The 22,730-nt window shown below is 35.9% G+C and overlaps 1 protein-coding gene across 2 annotated transcripts in view; it reads right to left on the bottom strand.

Annotated features, from left to right (window-relative positions):
• Positions 1-22,730, bottom strand: part of CUL3 (cullin 3) — a 90,899-nt gene that overhangs the window by 27,362 nt on the left and 40,807 nt on the right. For both annotated transcript variants that reach the window (XM_046643705.1, XM_046643706.1), the window contains 3 exons: positions 6,495-6,655; positions 5,380-5,494; positions 3,255-3,483 (listed from right to left, as the gene is read on the bottom strand). In XM_046643705.1, the coding sequence (XP_046499661.1) occupies positions 3,255-3,483; positions 5,380-5,494; positions 6,495-6,655 (505 nt within the window). The remainder of the gene's footprint in view (positions 1-3,254; positions 3,484-5,379; positions 5,495-6,494; positions 6,656-22,730) is intronic.

Here is a 22,730-nt window from a genome sequence, read left to right as displayed (position 1 = left end):
AAGATTGGCAACAGTTGTTGGCTCAGGTGCCAATCTTTTTAAAAAAAGAGTAACTTTAATTATTATAATTGGTAGTCAACGTAATAAGGAATTTAAAAATGATTCAAAGTCTTAACAGTTATTTTTATGCATGTCTATCTCTAAAGTTCAAATGACAACAAATAAAATATACTAGGATTTATTTCTTTACACATCATGGTAAGGCTTATATAAAATTAGTAGCAGAAATTCCTATTCTTAATATTTTCCTCAGAGCAATCCCTAGTATTTCCCAGGTGATATCCAATGCCAATATATGTATTTTAAAAATTGGTTTATCTCACTACATTGTTTTTATTTAGAATGAAAACTCTAGACTCTATCCATTTTCTATATCATTTTTTACAAGATTAAAATGTGGAGTTAAAATTGCTTTTCCGTATGTCTAGTGTTTCTCTGAAATAAGAACTTAGTGGGAGACTATACTGTCAGAACTTTACAATGATATAAAAAGTTTTATAATCAAGAACTTTTGAAAATGTAGCTATAACAGCAGTTTCTACACCAGGGGCCGGGAAATTTTTTTCAGTAAAGCACCAAATAGTAAATACTTTAGACTGTGGGCCATATGGTCTCTGTTGCAACTACTCAATTTTGCCATTATAGCAAGAAAAAAAGCCATAGATAATACATAAATAAATGGGCATGACTGTGTTCCAATAAAATTTTATTTATGAACACTGAAATCTAAAATTTATATAATTTTCATGTGTAATGAAATATTATTCTTCTTTTGATTTTTTTCCAACCAAACTGGTGGTGGGCCAGATGTGGCAGACAGGCTATATAATTTTCCTACGTGGGTCTATATTTATATAAAAGCAATTTACATCTTAAAACTAAAGTATGTATTTAAAAAAATACTTAGAAGAAAGTTTCACAAAAGGGGCTTCTAATATGTTTCAGTGACTTTCAAAAGCAAATTTTGTTAAAAAATAAGTTTTCATCAGTAATATATGTCCAAAGTAATCTTCCCGCAGCAAATCTTATAGTTTCTCATGTTCAGCATAAATTAAAACCAAATTTCCCATGTTAAAAACAGGTATTACAAATGCAACCACAACTTATGGACATATACTACAGTAAATTTGTCATATACTTAATATGCCTCTAACAAAATGGTACCCAACTTGTCTGTTTTGTTTCTACGTTATCACAATTTTGCTTAATTATATGTTGTATATTTAACTGTATGTAAATTACTAGTTTCACTATATTTAACTCACTGTTTATAAATGTATGGTGTAATGATGAATGCGAAAGAGAAAATGACAAATATTTGGCATTCAAAAATTAAATATTTCTGTACATACTTAATAAACAATAAAATGAGATACCATTTGAACTTAATTTCATAGTGCTATCTGCATCTAATAATCAATCCAATTCATCCTCCATTCATGGTGGGAAAACTGTTTTTCACTTTCTGATTTATAAGACATTTGGCTTTACAATGGTGAAATTGTGACTCTGACATATTCTCATCATACTGCTCAAGAGCAGGGCCTAGCACAATTAAGACATTTCACAATTAGGTTTCTAGTGGAAAGTCAGGAAAACTGAAGCCAGGATTTCAAAATTTAATTGAGAATCACAAACGGCTGCTTACTTGCTGAAAACACTGAGTACTAAATAGAGAACCATGGTAAGTAGCTATGCTGATATTCTCATTTATGTACTTATTAAGCACCTGCCCTGAGTTAGGCATACTTAATGCCTTTAGCACAAGTCTCCATGCAGGTTAAAGGATACTACATTTGAGGCATGCCCAACCTCTCCATCAAACATTTCCTAGCCCCTAATCTCCAGATTAATCAAATAAAGTCCCTAATCTCCAGATAAAATCAAATAAAGTTTTACAGGAACGTAGCGAAGCTTATTCATTTGTCTAACTGTCTATGCCTACGTTCTATTATAGCAGAGATGAACAGTTCACTGTATGGTCCACACACACCTAAAGTATTTGTTACCTGGCCCTTTACTAAAAAACGTTTGCCAACCCCTGACTTACACCTTAGACATCCAGGGGTAGCTTATTTTAGAAAACCTGACAAACATACTTAAAAATGGTTTTTGTTTTGTTTTTTGCTTTTACAAAAAAGGCTTACCGGGAGGGTATTTTAAAAGTAACTTTCTCTGGTTTAATAAAAACAAACTTACATACAACTTTTCAGAAACTTATCACACATATAGGAATAAACCATTTCAAAACACAAAGCAAGGATTCCACTAAAGGAAGCATGGACAACGGCTCTTCCCACCAGCTTTCTTTCCCTTCTCTTACATCCTCCTTCCTCTCTTTTAAATTATTCACTTAAAATTTTTTTTCATTCTCTAGTTAGGTCATGACTCCAACAGGCAATATGTATTTCTTTTATAAGTAGTTGACTGGTTAAAATATTGCTAAGACATCATCTAAGGAGCAGGAGAATAGCAAGAGTACCATGTTTATTTATTTTTTAATACAATATCAGCAATTTATGCAGTCATAGTTTTAAAGCAAAACTTCAGAAAATAAGAATGAAGACAACACGACTTATTCTTTTACTTATTTCTTCTAGGGTACTCGTCACAAAACATCATTTTCAGGAAAATAAAGGTAAATAGCCAAAAAGAGTAAACGCTAGAGTTATCTCAAAAATGTTACTCTTACTTTTATGCAATTCTCCTTTCTTTTCAGTCTATAACTTCTGAGTTCCCAAAACCAGCCTATTAATTTATCTAAATACATCGACATGGAAGACAAACATTTTCAGCAACCTTATCACAACTAACTCCCAAAGAAAAGCCTACAAAAATTTTAAGATTGAACTTCAGATCTTAAAAGAATCACAAAAACTACAGCAAGTATGGCATGGAGAGAGTCCAAACCCTCTGGTACATAAAAACAAAGTACTGGAATATAGATGAGGAGCTCACTGGCTTCACCAATATTAGACTTATCTTGTGGGTTAAGAAAAGCACAAAGTGGGGAGACTTAAGAGGAAACATAGGGGAAAAAGCCACTCAATTCACTAGACATATTAAAACAGTCATTAATAAGCTTCACCATTAAATCCTATCAAGGTAACGAGTGATAAAACCAACCACACACACCACAACTTCTTGAAAACTGACATTCATAATCTTATTTTAATTTGAGGAAAATAAAAAAATTACTGGGAACATGGTAGAATTTATAAGGAGTTAATTATTTTTCAATTGCTAACACTTACCTTCTGTTTTTCCATTTTTCAACATATGGACTAGCCCAGAATTCTCCATTTCTACTATAGTTTTCATGTGCTTGGAAATGAGTTCCCTCTCAACCACCTTTACAATTGGCTCTTCAGTTGATTTGTCAAGGCAGTGCATCACCCGTTCTATTTCTTCATTAATTCTAGCTTCTACTTTCTTTATATATACTGAAGCACTGTTTTCTGCTAAAAATTTCTGGCTTTCCATCTGCAAATAAGAAGCATGATTTTTTTTTCTAAACATAGAAGCAAAGTGTGTTTCTGCTTTTAACTGGGTTTCTATAGTGTTTATCATAAACCAAATGAAATATCATAAGTACTATTAATATTTTATATAGTTTCTTATTACACATTCATACGGTCTGAATTATATCCTTTAAAGTATTACTTACCTAAGACTAAATTAGTACATTATCCTTAAGCAGTGTCTTTCAAACTTCACCAATGTACTCCAAATAGCAGAAAAAGTAATAAGCCCATGCTAGTGAGGGTCAAAAATAAGGATGAAGAATCTGACCCCAAGGGAGAGTGGGAAATTCTTCTTTGTTTTAATGTAAAATTATGCCTAGAAAAATTCATCACATTTATCATACATTTCGGTGACATACTGCTAGTCACCAAAGTCCTCCTGTCACCCCACTCCCAGTCTCAAAGGAATACAGATACTGCAGTTTGAGGAATAGAGCTTCTCAATAACTATTAATCTTGTCTGCTAACACCAGCCTTACAGAAGCTCCACTTAACTATAAATGCTAACCCAAATGATTTTAACCTGTTTGATGGTCGGATTAACCAATATATCTAAGAATTACATAATACAAGACATGTTGATATAAACTATGTACAACATTTAATAACACTTTCCACTTTCTTAACAAAAGTAGTTTTAATCCTTGAAAATAATCGAGTTTCTAAGAACAGACATTAACATACCAAACAAAAATCTTGGTGAGCCCATCTCTCCACTCACTATTAAAAACAGTATGTTTTAACATGTTATACACACATCTACATATGTCACTGCAGCACACTTTGGAATCTTGACAATTAATCTTCTATTGGTATTTATATACCATAATGAAGGAAATCAAAACAAATGCAAAGGTCAAAATATCTAGAATGACCTGCTGTATTATTAGAAATAAAGACTGTTTCATAGATTATAAAACTCATAGTTCGTAAAGCATGGTCTAGGCTCAGCAGTGCAAGCCACGAAGGGCTTCCTGATGGGCAAGAAATTTAAAAAAGAAAAAAGCAGCAAGTCCGTTCTTTGCTTCTTTACGTGTAAATTAAACCAAAATTGACCAAGTTCCATTTTTATATACATCCAATGGCTGTTATGAATGACCTACTGAATTATTAGGAGTTGTTATAATTCTGTATTCATTTTTTAAAAGGCATATTACTGGAGTAAAAACTTTCAATGTCCAAATAATTCTGTTTTGGCAACACTGCAAACCTCCTCCTGTAATTGGCTCAGCCAGCTGAGGCTTTCAGGGAGGATGCCTGGTTATCATTACTTTATAAATACTGTCTGACATCTGTCATGGTACTCAGTTATTAGCATTTCATTACAAGTTAGTCCTAGTTTAGCTTCACTTTTAGCAATTTAGTTGGTTTGGGGTTGTATATACTGCTGCAAATTTGTATCAATTGTACTTATTGACTATAATTTCCTACTCAACAGCTTTTAAGACATATATGCACTATGGGATCATACATATTTCTATATTTATTTTACTAGTAACTTATATTACCAAAAGCCTCAATAGTGAGACTTCACTGATGATGCAATGCCTATGCAGTCATGGTAAATAATCTGTAACATATAAATATAATAAACTGTTAAGGTTATTTTTACGTTTCTATGTCTTATAACATATAATTTAAAAGATCATGTGTATAGGTCCAAACTCTTCCATTTGTTTTCAATGAGTTTCTTTACTAAAATGCAAGAATGTGGGGCAGGTGTGCTGAAGGGTATTTTATGCACCCTCATCCCCAGAGGGCCTCAGTTAAAAAAAAAAAAAAGGTCAAAAAGTTCAAATTAGTAACTATATTCAATAACTTTAAATGAGTATTTATTTATATCTTCACTGATTACCTGAAAAAATTCTGCAGACATTTCCAAAAAAGGAGCCTCAAAATCTTCTTCATAGACTGATCGTCCTTCAAGACCTAAAATCATTAACATCTGGCAAGCATTTCTTATGGCGCCTCTGTCAAAGAAGTTAAACCACTTAATAATCAAATTATAATAAAGATTCATGTAAAAAATACAATAAAAATAGCTGGAAAGACTTGCAGAACATTTTTTTATCAGTGACCAATCTCCCATAAGCAACTCATTTATAACAAGGATTTAGAGTAATTATAACTGGAATGCATATCTTGTCTGCACAGCTATTTATCTCAAGTTGTTCTCATGCTGTTATAACTTTAAAATTTTAAAGAAAATATGTTTAAGATATCTAAATATTTCCATGTATTTAAAAACACAGAGAGAATAAAAACACCATTTATCAGGAAGCTGAGAGGAGAGAATAAGGCTCTACTGCTTGACGTGGGTACAACACACAGCTACTCCTAAGCAATCTTTTTTTGTATTAGATGGCTTTTGGGCAATCCTGACCAAGCACCAAAGATGCAATAAAAAGAAACGTACAAGTCTTGATCTATTAGCTGCTTTGAATACAGAGGAAAGCAGTCATCTTGCATGTTTCAAGCCACTCTAGCTGCAGCGTCACAAAAAATGGCACTGCAATCATCTTTGAAACGTGGAGGGAGTATGACTCACTAGAAGGGGTATTTTAGTCATTTTGGACTATGTCCAACATTTTTCTTCAAATATGTTAAAAATGAAGGCTAGCCAAAAGCCCTTAAAGAAAAAGATGAAGAGACGAAATAAAAAATATTATCACACAGCAAAAAAAGAACAAAATGCCAGCATAAAATTATAATAAATGAAAAATCAAAAGGGAAGACAAATGGCTGACGTTTTTAAAAAGTATATTAAATAAAAGCTTAGGATAGTCTATTCTAAAAACAGATGTGTGTTTTTAAGTTAAAATCTAGGTAACTTTGTTAACTGTGATATAAAGTTTTTGAGGATTTTCATAATGTTCTGGACATTTATTTTAATAAAATTATGACACCAAATTGGTTCTCAAGATAGAACCACTAAAAACCAAAACCCGAAGAGTAAAAAGATGATTATACCGGTCTACAACTTCTCCTTTCCGCTCTCTTGCGATCATATCCAATAGCGTTTGTCGTAGATGATCCCTAATACACCCATAACGTACAACTTGATCTCGAAAAATAATTAATCCCAAATTGTACACATTCTCCACATTATTTTGTTGTACATATACACGGTCCTGCAGTTAAAAACAAAATCATATAAACATGAGTACAACTCTTGCAAAGATAAAAATAATCACTGTGAGCTACAATAATAAAGGAAACAAAATTCCAAAAAGAAGTCAATTTTTCAGGTGAGAAACATTTCAAAATATTTTAAGCAACAGAGAATTTTCTTGTCCTTCCCAAGATATATATAAGTTACTAAGTTCTTAAAATTTACAATAGTTAGTGAAACAAACAATGGCTATAGGTGGGCGCCCATTTATCCTAAGAAAGGAGAGGAGTGGGGGGGTGGAAAGCACTATACCCAGGAGAGGCAAGTAAGTAAAAAGCAGAGAAGAAAGGCAGATAGTTTTCCCTTCTCACCAAAGACATAGCATACCCAAATATGGTTCTTATTTTTCTTAAATACTGTACTTAAAGACAATATTCTTTTAAGTAAAATTGAGAACTGAATGAAATACAGATCCACATTAACCTAAGTTGACTGCTTACTGGTAAATATTAGAAAGCTCTAATGCTTACAGTAGAGCAGCTTTAAGTATTACATAATTAAAACACTTCTAGTTACCGTCAATTCAAATTGTTACCAATATGGTTACAAGTGTCTCACTTTACAGAGCACAGATAATCCAGAATTACTGGCTATAAAAGTTCTATTTTGTGCATTATTTGAAAACCCATATTTATACCAAAATACACTGAAATAAAACCACTGTTTTTAATTCACAAAAGAATTAGTAATAAAATTCCTTTTCGTTCTTAGCCAGGATCTCTCTGGGCTTTGGTGGGTCTGTGAACTTCCTAAGATTATAAAATTATTGTGAGTTTGTTTGTACATTAAGTACTTTGGAAACAGACCCCATAGCTTTCACCAGATTCTTAAAGACATCTGTAATCCCCAAACAGTTATGAACCCCTGCAGACTCTGATCTTTAAACTTTTAAAAGGAAAACTGTCATTACAAGCAACACCAGACAAAGCTACAAAGTGAACAAGAACAGAAGTTTTACCATATTAGCAATGCAACTAAAATCGTATGGATCAACCTGCCAACCAATTTTAACTAAAGTCTCCATGAGTAGCACTCTCTTCATATGACTTCATTCTTTCAACCTTTTTCCATTCCTCTCACACAATGGTACATACTTAACAGCTACAAGGGAGGTCGCTCTTTTATTAGCGTCTGCAGTGCTCACATTTCTACATTCTATATAATCTCAGCACAAACACACACTTTTCAAAATTCTGACATCAAGTTTAGTGAGTTCAAAATTTTCCTTGATGACTTCTCTGGTAAGTTCTTGGACTTCACACTTGTATCCTTAAGGTCTTAAATCCCAAGCTTCCCCTGACCACATGCCTCCTCTTCGATGGCTCTCACTGTTTCATAGGTATTGAAGCCACTCTTCAGTCTCATGACCTTCAGACCCAACCTTCCCCGCTCCTACCATCCTGATTCTGGCTTACTTTTTAGCATAAAACAAGATGCAGTCAATAAAAACTAGCATGAACCTAATAATTTAAAAAGCAATGAGAAAATAATGAAAATAATCACTCCAATTATTACATAAATTAATTACTTATAAATTTTATTTATGCGGTTTGGAATACAAATTTCTGTGATATAGAAAAGTACCATATACAGAATGGCTCTTACTCAATGCAATGCAAACCAGTAACTGATTGGTTAGTGGAAGACAAGTGGTAAAAGAGAGAAACTAGTAAACATATACACACTCTTGCATCTTAAACATTTTAATTTAAAACATATAAATGTCCACTGAGATAAAGACTTTTTCTTTGAACCTGAGTCTTGTGATTAGAGTTCAACGTTGTCTTTCATATACACTCACACCTAACCAATTGTTGAACACATCTACTTTTAGTTTCATTAAGATGGAGCATAAAATAGAGACATTTGTGAAGCAATCTGAATGTAAAATCCTAGACTTTTACAACTACCACTCTGGGCTTTTAAATTGCCCACTCCTAATTCAAACCCATATTTAGTGATTGGCCTCTATCAAGTCTTTACAAAACGTAAATCTAGTTTGCCAAAGAACAAATTCTATTGCTTTTCACACCATTTTACTGATTTACACAATATTAAATTACGTGACAATAAGAAGTACAACTGGTGTAAACAGGTTTGAAAACAAATGCCACTGACTCTCAGCACAAAGCTCAAATGGTAAAAGCAGAGGAGAGAAGATATTCTGGGAAGTAGTCGAATAGCAGTGAGAGAACTCTCATCATTCAGCCTGTGTCGCAGCTAGAACAAAAAGTACTGGTAAATTCTGGCAAGTCCTGTAAGTTTCAACTGTAATATGCCTACGGGACATTAAACAAATCCTGTAGGGAATATATATGATATTAGCAAGTTTAACATATATCTACTAAGACACTGATCTCTTTCTTAAGAAATCAAATTTCTTAACTTAGGCTAAGAGAAATGTCAAAGAATTAGGTCAAGTTTCATTATTTTTGGTGAAAGGATACTACCTATAAGAATTACAGAACAAAAGGTATAAACAATGTAATCTTGGGAGTAAATTAAACGTAACAGTGAAATTTTTTTAATATTCCCCCTTTATTCAGCTTTACTGCAGTGTAATTTATATGCCATAAAATTCACTCATTTTAAGAGCACAGTTCAATAATTTACAGTAAATTTCTATAGGTGTGTAACCATTGCCACGATCCAGTTCTAGAATATTTCCGTCACCCTAAGGAAAACCCCTCAAGCTCATTTGCAGTCAATCCCCACTCCGAGCACCTCTGCTTTCTCTTTCTATACATTTCCTTTTCTGGATGTTTCATATAATTGGAATCACACAAAATGTAATCTTTTGTGTTTGATTTTTTACTAAGCATAAAGTTGCTACAGTTCATTAATGTTGTAACATGTATCAGTATTTCATTCCTTTTTAGTAGTGAATAGTATTCCATTGTATGGATATGTCACATTTAGTTTATTCATCAAGTGATGAATATTTTGGGCCATTTCTAATTTTTGTCTACTATGAGTCATGTTGCTATGCACATTTGGGTAGAATCTATTTGTGGACATTTCATTTTCCTTGGACAGATTTCTAGAAGTGGAAGTAATGGGTAATATGGATACTGACAAACTGTTTTCTAAAACAGATGTATCAGTTACAGTAAATTTTTGAATATGAAAATACTAGGTGTGGAGTTACGAATTCTTTGTATGATCTCTGGCTCTACCATTAACTGGCTGTGTGATTTTGAGTAAGTCATTTATCCACCCTGGTCCTGGTTAACAAAAAGGGCTAGTAAAGATAATCTCTAAAACTCAAATATGATTTCCTATGAAGCTTAACACTCTGATCAAAAATTAACATATACTGGGGCCAGCCCAGTGACAAAGTGGTTAAGTTCCCGCACTCCACTTTGGCAGCCTGGGCTTCATGGTTTCGGATTCCAGGCATGGACCTACACACCAGACATCAAGCCATGCTGTGGCAGCATCCCACATTTCACAAAGCAGAGCAAGACTGGCACAGAAGTTAGCTCAGGGACAATCTTCCTCAAGCAAAAATAAATAAATAACATATACTAAGGATCAAGATAGATTTCACTATTACTTCTTCCCTTTCTATTTGTTATCAGTCTCTCTTGACCTGAGTTTCCCTCTCTTCAATCCTAAGCACAGTGATGCTATCACTACTGATGTAGATGAATCTATAAGCTTATGGCCTATAATGTCTGCTACCTCAAGCCCTCCGGGAAAAAGCAAAGAAAGGAGCAGCTGACGAATCCTTCAGGTATACTGCCTATGGGGGGTAACAATGCTTCAGGGAAAGGAAACCAGGGATGACGGGAACAAACAGTTGACTGTTCAAGCACAGCACAGAACATCTCAGTCCATGAAAGATGACTGGGGTACAAGGAAATACAGACACTGTAGTATAGGATTTAAACCTTTGTCTTGTAACGTGAGACTGTCAAGGTGTATATAATTATTATAATTAATGACATATAATATTAAGAAAACCTGTTAACCCTGAAATTTGATTATAGATACCAGAGGGCTAATAAATGGAGAAGGTAAAACCCACAAACTTGAGTGTGGCTATTTAAATTTAGTATTACTAACTAGTTATTTATTTTAATATTTGGCATGTACGATTAATTATCATCAAGCTATACAGATGTATACCCAAGTGTTTAAGGGTACTTATGTTAGACAGAAATGCAGGCACACATTCACGATAAACTTGTGGTCCGCACATGATACATATTAAAGTTATCTGCTGAATGGACATGCTAAATCTTTACTGCTTACTAGCACTATCAAAAGGAATTCACCCTGTGGGCACACAACAGCATTTTCCTAATAGATTCTTCTAATAGCAATCTCTTTCTTAAAAAAAAATGTGGCAGATTTTATGTAATACAATACTAATGTAGTTCTAATCATTTAAATCACTGTGGGACTTTTACTTTGTACATCTTTCTATGTGAATATTTAATTTTAAAAAAAGATCTATTTAAAATTCCAGCTCTAGTTAACCTCTAGCTGAAGAACACAATCTCAAAGTATGAACAAGATAAAGATAAAATCATTCCAAAAGAGAGAAAAAAAATATTCATAACCTAAAAATAGTATTTTAATCTCAGGCTTTTTGACCAAAATTTGTGTAAGTCCAATACTACTCATTTTTCTACTGGAGAGCTCAACTGAGACAGAAAGCTGGTGGCTCCTCTTATTTGCCTTTTTAAGCCAAAATACAGGCAATTTTAATATAAAACGTTCTGAAAAACATGTCTGAAAGCTTAATGTGTAAGTCAAACATTAGATTTATTAAAGGGATATAAGTTTCATCACTACAGAGATAAACTACATTTTAAATCTCAATTCGTGGTTCTCTCTCAGGAGTTGCTGTTCCTAAGCCAAGGTAACCCACAGTGGGCAAGAACCTTCACAAGCTGGATGGACCCAGGGGTGAGAGGGCATAACCAATGATGGAACCATCTTATTCTCCCTGTTTTCACAGAGCTGGGAAGAAGTCAGACTGGTTTTGAATCTGACTTCAACTGTGAAGTTAGCTTGATAACCAACTTACAATCTCTTCCTCTGTACACACCACCTACCTCACAGTGCTATTCCACTTATTTCCACTTCTACTCTTCAAAGAATAGCTTTTGTAAGACCAACTTCCCTCCCAAGAAAAACTATAAAAGTAAAATAACAAATAAAAAAGTACCACCTGTTTAAAAAAGCATCAACTAGGACAGGCAGGTCTCTAGGAGTTGAGATGGAGACAGATGAGAGTCTTTCTTCCTCTGACATTAAGAAAAGGGAACCTCAACCAGCTGATCTCCATGTAAAAATCCTTCAGTAAATTTCTACTCATTACCTAGAGCTCTTTGCATTCCCAGCAGACAAGAGGACAGCAGAGCCTACAAGATGATTGGCCCTACAAGGCCACAGATACTACCACTCCTACCATTTTGGGAAATATTAGCCTTTTCCTCTTAACTGATGGTTTCACCAAGATACCTAAATATTTAACTAACATACAAGAGATGAAAACTCAGTACACCAAAGTATTCTTAGGTATCAAGATGAGCTATGCAAAAGTATAGATCTTAGGAAAGTAAAATCTGTGCAAAGTCAAGAACTGACTTTGTAAGTGGCCTAAATAGCTTCATTACTCAGGGAATGGTATTAAAAATAAATCAAAATAAAACAAAACCAAATATGATAATGAAGTTCAAAAAATAACTTACTACTTAATTTACTTGCAAGAAATGGTTCAGCAAATACTTCTAACCAATAGTCAGTAAGTCATAGAAAAGCAAACTAAAATAAATGGGTAACGGGTATGGTAATCAGTGGTGCACCCAAGGAAAGAAACAAATTATATTTGAACAACGTTCTCTTGCAAGATTAGATAGGTATTTGGAATCAAATTCTAAAACTAACCTTTGGGTCACATTCAACTCTAAAGAAAACTTAGTACTACAAACAAAAATACAATAAGTCCTTCTCAATTATAAAGTTTAAGGGCACTCTCTATAAAATGTTTGCTTCAAATACTGGTAGTTCAGTCCTTTTAATAATACCACTAATAAACCAAAGGCAGTTAAGGACTAGTACTCATCCATCTACACTTCGTCCCTGCCTGGTCCCTCTTATGGCCAATGGTAGCTATTTATTCTGACAAAAACCACTGTTAACATGGTAGTGAACAGCACTGAAAGTTGGTTTATCAAGCAAACTCAAGCAGATTAATCAAACTCTTAAATAATTCTTCCTTCAAGTTTCTTGTCCTCACAGCAAGAGGATCCATAACTGTTTTCATTTTTTTAAAAAAAGAATGTGCACAGGGTTAAAAATCTTTTCAAATATTAAATATCCTGCTCATAAACTAGAGACAAACCCTAAAACACTACTCATTTTTACAAAAAAAAAAAAAAAGCAACTAACTCTATAACAAGTAGCTACTATTTGTTAGAACATGTTTGAACCTGCTTTCCCAAGCTAAATCACTAGGCAATCTTCTATCAACAAGTAATAAGTTTAAAGTCTTTTCAAACAGGGTTCACTTTCAAACCATGAAATAAATAAGGTTTAGCACAATGAAAAGAGAAATAGAAAATTAAAAAACAAAAACAGAAAGGTAACAAAAAGTTTCTACTGCAGAATTATAGTTAAAAAAAAAAAAAAGGCTAATTAGGTCCAAGCTTAAAGAACTGTCCCAATATTTTCCACAACACTAGTGGCTGACTACATTGCTGGAAGGGCACTGGTAAGGCAGCAAACAGTAAATTTACAGGCAGACTAACATGTCTGAATTTAACAATATTACTGGTAAAGTGAATGGAAACCCACAGAATATGGTGTCAAAAAATCTGGCTTGAAAACTTAGCTCCACGACTAAAGCTCAGTCATAGTTTCCACCACTGTAAAATGTGCCCCAAATCCCTCCCAGGGTGTTTTTAAAAATCTTTTAAACAATGTAGTTGTTAAGAAATTCTATTTAAAAATAATTTCCATTTATTTTAAGAATTGTATCCTAGGATATGCGACAAATGAAACCCCTAGTCATCTTTCTCTAAAGCTGTGTAAACTGGACCAAATCATAAAATAAAAGCACTGTTGCCTACTCCAAAATTTAATAATCTAGTAGTGGGGAAAAAAACCAACACCACCAGAAAATAATCCCTACTAGAACCATAAGAGTAATCATCCTCAATGTCTTGGAGCAATGAGATTATCACTTTTAGAAAAGAAGATCTGTATTAGAGAAGTCATATAATTCTGGTTAAGAGCACAGATTTAAGAGCCAGAAAGGCTGTTTCCATCTTATCTCTGCCATTTACTAGTGTGAGCTTAACATCCGTGTCTGTTTGCTCATATGTAAAGTAAGGTCTACCCCAAAATACTACTCCACGTATTTCCACTTCTAATCTTGAAAAAAAATAGCTTTTATAAGATCAACTCTTCTGTCAAGAACAACTAAAATACCAGATGAACGCGGCCGGCTCTGTGGCCTAGTGGTTAAGCTCAGTATGCTCTGCTTCAGTAGCCTGGGTTCGGTTCCCAGGTGCAGACCTACACCACTCGTCTGCAGCTCTGCTGTGGTAGCAACCCACATACAAAATAGAGGGGGACTGGCACAGATGTTAGCTCTTCCTCAAACAAAAAGAAGACTGGCAATAGATTTTAGCTCGGGGTGAATATTCCTTAGGAAAACAAACAAAAAACTAGATGAAAATAAAAAGCTACCACTTCACACCCAACAAGATAGCTACCATCAAAACAACAATAACAACCACCACCACCACCCAGAAAATAACAAGTGTTGACAAGGATATGGAGAAATTGGAATTTTTGAGCACTGCTGGTGGGAATGTAAAAATGGTACAGCCACTATGGAAAACAGTATGGCAGTTACTCAAAAATTAAAAATAGAATTACCATATGATCTAGCAATTCCATCTGGGTATATACTCGAAAGAATTAAAAGCAGGGTCGTTAAGAAATATTTGTACATCCATGTTCATAGCAGCATTATTCAAAATAGTCAACGGACAGAAATAACCCAAGCGTCCACTGACAGATGAACGGATAAGCAAAATGCGGTATATACATACAACAGAATATTATTCAGCCTTAAAAAGGAAGGGAATTCTGACACACACTACAACATGGACGAATCGTGAGTCACAAATGGACAAATACTCTGATTCCACCTATATGGTCAAATTCATAGAGACAGAAAGCACAATGGTGACAGACCAGGGGCTGGGGAGAGGAGGACATGGAGAGTTACTGTTTAATGGGTACAGAGTTGTACTTTTACAAGACAGAAGTTCTGGAGATGGATGGAGGTGATGGATGCACAAGAGTATGAATGTACTTAATATACCTAAACTGCATACTTAAAAATGGTAAAGTTAATAAATATTATGTTACGTGTATTTTACAATTAAACACAACAAACATAACTGTTCAAAAGCATCAAAAAGCACCAAAGGCAACCTGAACTTGTGGGGCCAAGATTCTGAAGAAAAGTGTACTGAGAGGAGGAGCCCCACATTTGCCTTCACTTGTTCCCTTAGGTCACAAATTTGGAGGAGTGGAAATAAGAGGCTAAGCAGAAAGTCACAAGTGGGCTGGCTATCAAGCAGCTAGAACTGCTGAGGCCAAAGTCTGAAGAGGAGAGAAATGCAAAGAACCAGAAATTCTGCAAGCAAATTTTCATCAAGGTGTTTACTAAAACATCACCTAAGCAAGCACGGGTGGGACACCAAAACCCCAAACAGAAAGCAGCACTGGGAGGCTAAAGGACTGAGGAGAAACTGTTGGCAGGCTTGCAGTGGTGAGGAGACAAAAGTTGGAATTCAAGGCACAGTAATGTGGAGACCAAACTCGTAAACACCTCAGGCTTTTAGCTGAGACCCAAGAAGGGCTATTCCCTGTGAGTAAAGATATACACTGGAAATAAAGGCAAACTAAAAAGAGACCAAACCTCACAAAGCCTAAAGGCCAGCTTCAACTAGATCTGTGATCGGCCCACACTGCGCCCGCCCGCCTGCCAGAAGAAAATCACATCTCCTTTGAAGGAAGGTTATCATCCAGGGCCTTCACAATTTTTCATATACAATGTTATGAACATTATCAGGCTTGTCCCCCGACCAAAACAAAACAAACACCCCAGGATCAAATGTCTGAAAACCAAGAGGAAAAAAACCTAGGAATTCAAAGTATTCTAAAGACTCTTATACTATCCAGGAAGTGGTTTAAAAAAAAACAACTAATATAAGGTAAACTGTAAGTCAAGGATCTATGCTGTAATCTCTAAGGTAACCACTAAAATAATAATGAAAGAATATATAAATAACAGCTAATGGGGACGAGGGATGAGATAATAAAACATACTTGATTCACTTAAAAGAAGGCAAGAAAACTGGGAAAACCAATAAAGAACAGATGAGAGAGAAAAAAAATAACAGGATGAATATTTAAACCCAAGTATATCAATAATTACATTAAATATAAATGAACCATACGCTTCCATTTAAAAACAAAGATTACTGGATGCAGTTAAAAAGCATGTTACTATATGGTGCTCACAAGTGACACACCTTAACTATAAGGACATAGAAAGGTAGAAAGGACGGGAAGAAATTTGCCATGCAAATGCTAATCAAAAGAAAGCTCATATAGCAATACTAGACAAAGTAGACTTTAAAGCAAGAAGTATTAGTAAAGGAGGATATTTCATAAAAATAAAAGCGTCAACTCAACAGGAAGATAAAACAACCCTAAATTTATATTCAGTTTGAAACAAAACCTCAAAATATATGAACTAAAAGGAGCAACAGGCAAATCCAAAATCAAATCTGAAGATTTTAACATTTCTCAATAGCTGACAAAGACAAGCAGACAAAAAAATCTAGTAAAGATGTGGAAGATCTGAACAATGATGGTTAAGAAATTTACCAAACTGATATGTATACAATCCTTTATCCAACAATTGCAGGCTGAAAAATTGGAATTAATTAAAATAAAAATTTCTCTTCAAAGACATTGAGAGACAGAAAAGGCAAGCACAGAATGGAAGATGGTATCTCACAATACATATATCTGACAAAGAACTTTCATCTAGAATATATAAATAATTCCCACTAATTACTAAAAAACAAAAAACCCTGAAAACCCACATTTGAAAAAAATGGGCAAAAAAGACTTGTGTACTTTTATTTGCTATATATCAACAAAAATGTTTTCAAATAAAATTAGAAGAGGACTCTCAAATTAGTGTAGGGCTACTGTACTATCCAACACACAGAATAGTGACTAGGGTATCTAATAATTTTTGGTGAGTTTCTAAGTATTCCAACAATGATGGTTTTAAATAACTTCTGATGACAGTCAGGAATCTAAAATCCTAGAAAGTCACTTCTTCCAAATGAGGATTTTAATATCAGATTGAAAATAAAAAATTAGGGCCAGCCCCAGTGGCCTAGTTGGTTAAGTTTGGTGCACTCCACTTTGGCAGCCCAGGTTTGGTTCCCAGGTGTGGACATACCCCACCCATCAGTGGCCATGCTTTGGTGGCAGCCCACATAAAAAAAGAGGAAGACTGACAACAGATGTTAGCTCAGGACAAATCTTCCTCAGCAAAAAAAAAGGAGAAAAGAAACACAGAACACTAAAGATTTCTAATATGCTTTGACAGTTTACATTTAGATCATAGATAAAGTCACTCATCTTAAATTAGGCTTAGGAAACCAGGATTATCTGCTCAAACAAATGTCCACATCACAAAATTGCTCAATGACAGAAGGACTTGGAAAAAGGAACCACAGTGTTTAGAAGAATGCTTGATACATAATACAAATTCACAGTATACCTGCTGAATGAATGGATTTATCCTCATAAGCACAAAGGTGAATGAATGTTAGTTCAACTCTGGGTACATCATCCTAAACTCTGTTAAACAGAGTCAGTAGACATAATTCTTTTGCACTGAGGTGGTACAGCAAAGTGAAGACCACGGGCTTTAGAATCAAAAACCACTTGGATTCAATTCACTACTCCAGTAATACAGCAACTGCATGATCTTGGCACGTTAATCTCTCTAACCTCAGTTCTTAACCTCTCTAACCTCAGTTTATCCTTTTGCAAAACAGAGAGTACAATACTCACCTAGAAGGTCAGGTATTTATAACATTCAGCACAGGGATATAGCCTTATAATAAATCATATCTGTTGTGATGTATTCAGAAAAGTATTTTCGCTTTTTCAAAGAAATAACTTCATTAATAAAGTAACAAAACAATAAAAATTTTATTGCTTTCGCAAACTACTACTTGAAAATAACAATAGAAAGATATTGTGAGGCTTCAATGAATCAGCATACTTAACGCACTTAAAACAGTGCCTGGCTCCACTAAGAGCTTCCAGACAAAAGCGTCATCTGCTTTCATAAGGAATGGTACTGCGCAGACTGACAGTCAACCAGGCTCTATCAACCCACTTTAAAAGTTGTTAAAGAAACCCATCGACTTCATACTAATCTACCCACACCCCCTGCTTTGTCCTTCTCCTTACCATTCCCCAGACACCATGCGTAGCTGAAACTTTGAGTTTTCGAACAGTATGAAACTTCAGAGCTGAAAGAGTTCCAAAATTCAAAATGATCTTAAGCAACACATCCCCAACCAGATCCCACCGACAGGCTTCAGGGAACCCATAAAGCCCTTGAAACTGCATATGAAAGTATATGTTGTGTGGTGTGTAGATGCAGAGATGCTTGCTTCTAGGAGATGGTCCATGAACTTTGACCATTCTCCAAGAGGTCTACAACCCCAAAAAGATAAGAGCCAGAGTTCTTATCCAATAAATTTATTTTCCTTATAGATAAGGAAACAAGAATCCTACCCAGAGAAGTTAAATGACACACGCAAATTAATAACAAAGCAGGAACTAAAGCTGAGTGTCTCTTAATTCATTATTAAATACTTTTCTCACTACTCTAAACTTCTTACAGTCTATGTATTGGGAGCAGTCTCCTATATACACCAAGTTTCATTTCCCTTACCACCTTAAGAAATAGGTGCTTTATTTCTGACGGTACCACAGGACCTACTTCATGCTAGGCAGTGGAAAATACTTGCCTCCCTGAACTCAATGTCGTGGACTGCTACATCACTGCACACACACTAAAACAGTTCACAGGGCATGGTAATCAAGACATTTACGATTCTTTCAATTTGTCTGAAACTGGAACTGAGATGGAAAACAAGGAAGCAATACTAATTATCAAGCACAACATTCTTAACCTTCACAGTATTTACGATGCTGCCTTGGTTTTATTTTACATAAAGGCCTAGTACTCAGCTTTTGACCTAACCATAAAAAGATGCCACAGTATTATACTGTCAGTCACAAATGCAAGAATGAGAGCACACATGGGGAAAGCCTGTCAACAGCAGACCCTTCTTGCAAAAGCAGAATCAGTAAAAATATTGAATAAGTGTGAAGGTTAACAGCCCAAAAGCCAATAGATCCTATTTTCTTCTAAGATGTCGCTTTGAAAGCAGAAAAGGAGGTAACAAGACTTAAGCAAACCATCTGTACTTTTCTGGAATATAGCTCTTTTCAAACTTCTCTAAATGAGTAATCTAGAACACTGTAAAGAAGAAATGTTTTTTTGGAAGTAAAAGTGTCAAACTCTACAAAAGAAAATACAGATTCACAAATTCTACCATCTCCATCTTCTTGTATCTTCGGACCTCCAAGAACACACAAATCCATGCTGACTTCAGTAAATAGCTTATGTTATTTCTCTCAACTCTGCTCACTGCCATTTATTACCTTCGCCAACTGCAACATTCATAACAATGAGCAACGTGACACACTCCTTAGAGATACCTAAATCTTCATCTCCCATCTTATCAGGAGTCCCTTCACCCACATACTGATATGTGCAAACCTTGAACCTCATCATGAGAAGACATCAAGTATCTCTGACACTGAAGATCATTTTCCTCTGACCTCGCATGCTTTGTTACACTTAAGCAAACCTGCTCCTCACCCTCACTGGATCTCAAGGTCTACTGATCCTTAATACTTATATTTACTGGGACCTTATCATTCACTTGCCTAGCTATTGAGCAGCACAGACCCATGATGAAGCATTTCAATAATGCTGCTTATCTTAGAATTCTCCGCATAACAACAAGACAAATTCTATCAGTGGGTTTTCCAACAGGCTTCGCTGAGACTGCTAGGTACCCTGGAAAAAGTACAAACTCGACTGACTACCTCCACCAAATAAAATTTGTACCAACTCATCTAAATTATCCCTTCACAACTACAATGACCAATTTATTTGTGACTCCGGCACCGGGGACTTTCTAAACTTTTTCCCTGTATTAGTTTCCTATGTTGCTGAAGAAATTACCACAAATTCAGTAGCTTATTTATTTTCTTACAGTCCTCAAGTTCAGAAGACTTAATCAGCCTCACTGGGCTAACGTCAACACGTCGGCAGGGCTGGTTCCTTCTGGAGGCTCTGAGGGAGAATTCACCTCCTTGCCTTTTCCAGCTTCCAGCGGCCACCTGCGTTCCCTGGCGGTAGCACCTTCTCCATCTTCAAAGCCTATCACTGCAGTCTCTGCCTCTGTCATCACACTGCCTTCTCCCCTGACTGTGACCCTCCTTACAAGGACCCTAGGAGTCCACTGGGCCCACTGGGAGAACCTAGAACAATCTCCTCACCTCAAGATCCTTAACCTAATCACATCCGCAAAGTCCCTTTAGCCATATAAGGCAACAGGACCTACATTCCAGACACTGGTCATGGACAGGTGTGGGGAACCAATATTCAGCCTACCACATTCCTCAACACCTCACATGCCTCTGCCACCCTAAACTGATGGTCCCACCTTCTACTTTAAGGAACTAAGAGAAGACAGTTTCCTCAGCTTCTCTCCTCTTTACAAAGTTGTTGCTACATTCCGCCTCACCTCTACCTGTCCTTGATGACTTTCCAAATAGCTCAAAGCAGCAGTGACCCTCCTTTCCTGGCTAACTCTCTCCCCATGCCTTTGAATTTATAGCCTCTAATCTTCAAGGATAACCTGCAATAGTACTGTATCTTTGCTGTTTGTGGAAATGACTGGAAATATAGAAAAATTCAAGTAAATATCTTTATCTCTATTTAAGGGACAGAGGAGGAAGAGTGGCTGAGAAGGAACAGTGAGAAAGACAGGAGGCATGCCAAGGGAGTGCTGTCACAGAAATCAAGGACTCAACATGTCAAAAGACGAAGAGTAGTCAACTGTGCCAAAGGCTGCTGAGAAAATCAGGGAGAATGAAGATCAGCAGTGATCCTTACCCTTCAGAGAGAGACAGATAAGTGACCCTAAAAAGAGCAAGACTGGGCAGAAGCATAGTTGAGGTAAAAGCTTAACTCAAACATATTCAAAAAGTGAATGAAAGATGAGAAAATAGAGACAGCAAGTGTCAATCTTTTTTATGAGTCATTTAGCTATGGTGGCACCGAGACCCTGGGAGGCAGTGCAGGGGTCCAACAAAAAATTTCGTGGAATTTTATTTTGAGCATGAGAGTGGCCTGAATGTATCTAATGCTGATAAGTTAAGACCCAGTAAACAGGCAGAACCTGAAAACACTTCAGGTTTTTGACAAGGTAGAAGGGGATGTAATCCTTAGCACAGGTGGAGAACTGGCCTTTGACAGGAAAGGAGATGCTGCCCTCCATTAAAGCAGGAGGGAAAAGGGAACACAAAAGGGGAAAAATACACGTAAAGTTGTAGATTCAGTGGCAAGAAATGACGGCAGTTTCCACCTGATGCCTTCTCTCTTCTCTGAGTGGAAGGCAAGGCCATTTATTAAGAGTGAGGGAACAGCAGGAGAGCTGGAGGTCTGATGAGAAATAACTGTTTCAAAGTCTTGGAAAGAGCCGATGAGAGAAAGGCGGCCACTGCTGGGCAGTGTGGAGGGTCGACTGGAGGTTTGTGACAATGGCCAGATAGTGGCACTGATCGACCCTGTGTGGAGCTTCCTGCAGCACAGGCACAGGAAGGTTACGTTGCTGGGTTTATCCAGGGTTGTGGTCCTACCAGATGGGTTTGACGAAAGGATGAAGGGACAAGAAATATTAATACTAGGGGATTTTTACTGAGCACACATTACTATGGAGCAGGCCCTGTAAGTGCTTTACATGAATGGTTCCCTTAAGCCTCACGGCTACCCTACCCTATTGTACAATATTATTTTCATTTTATAAATCAGGAAGCTGAGGAATGAACTACTTAGTTTCTTGACTACAGTCATGTAGCCAGGATTCAAGGTTTGAGATTTCACTTAGGACTAAAAAAGGAACTGAAATAAAACAGAAACTTAAGAAATAACATGATATAAAAGTGAGTGCGTATATAATTTTAAAACACTTCTTTCATCAAAATAGCAATGGACCATGAAATTACAACTGGTTTTCTATCTTAGTGGTGGAATGTACAGACTCACCAAATCCAAAACTCAAGAACAGCACTGAGCTTAGTGTTTCACATTTATACCCCAGACATTATGATATATGCTTCCACAGCTATCTCATTTACCTCAAAATGTTATCACCAGATGAATCTATATCCTGAAATGGAAAATTAGCCTCAGAAAGGCTAAATAGCCTGTTATCCCTTTTATCAAGCCCCTGAAGATGAAGTAGCCTCTCCCAGACCCCCGGGCCGCTGAGCCCTACAGAACCAGGGGAACGGGCCCGACGGGAGTTGGCGTGGCAGAACAAAAACAGCAGAGCTGTCTGCCCTCGCCGGAAATTCTCTGCAAACACTGCTTTATTCTATCAAGTAAAAAACTAGGACAAGCTCTCACCACTGTATTACAACTAAAAAGCAAAACTAAAGAAATGGAAAACAGAAATTTGAAAAGTAGAGTCCAACCTTAGAAGAAAATCATTATGTTCAATTCCCAAACATAAACACTGAAGTAACAAGTTATTAGACTTGATAATTTTGCAGTGACACAATAATTAAGCTTGATGAACCTAGCTTCATTCTAT

This window comes from Equus quagga, chromosome 17 (assembly GCF_021613505.1).
Source record: "Equus quagga isolate Etosha38 chromosome 17, UCLA_HA_Equagga_1.0, whole genome shotgun sequence".
Lineage (NCBI taxonomy): Eukaryota > Metazoa > Chordata > Mammalia > Perissodactyla > Equidae > Equus > Equus quagga.
This window is presented reverse-complemented; position numbering and strand designations above follow the sequence as displayed.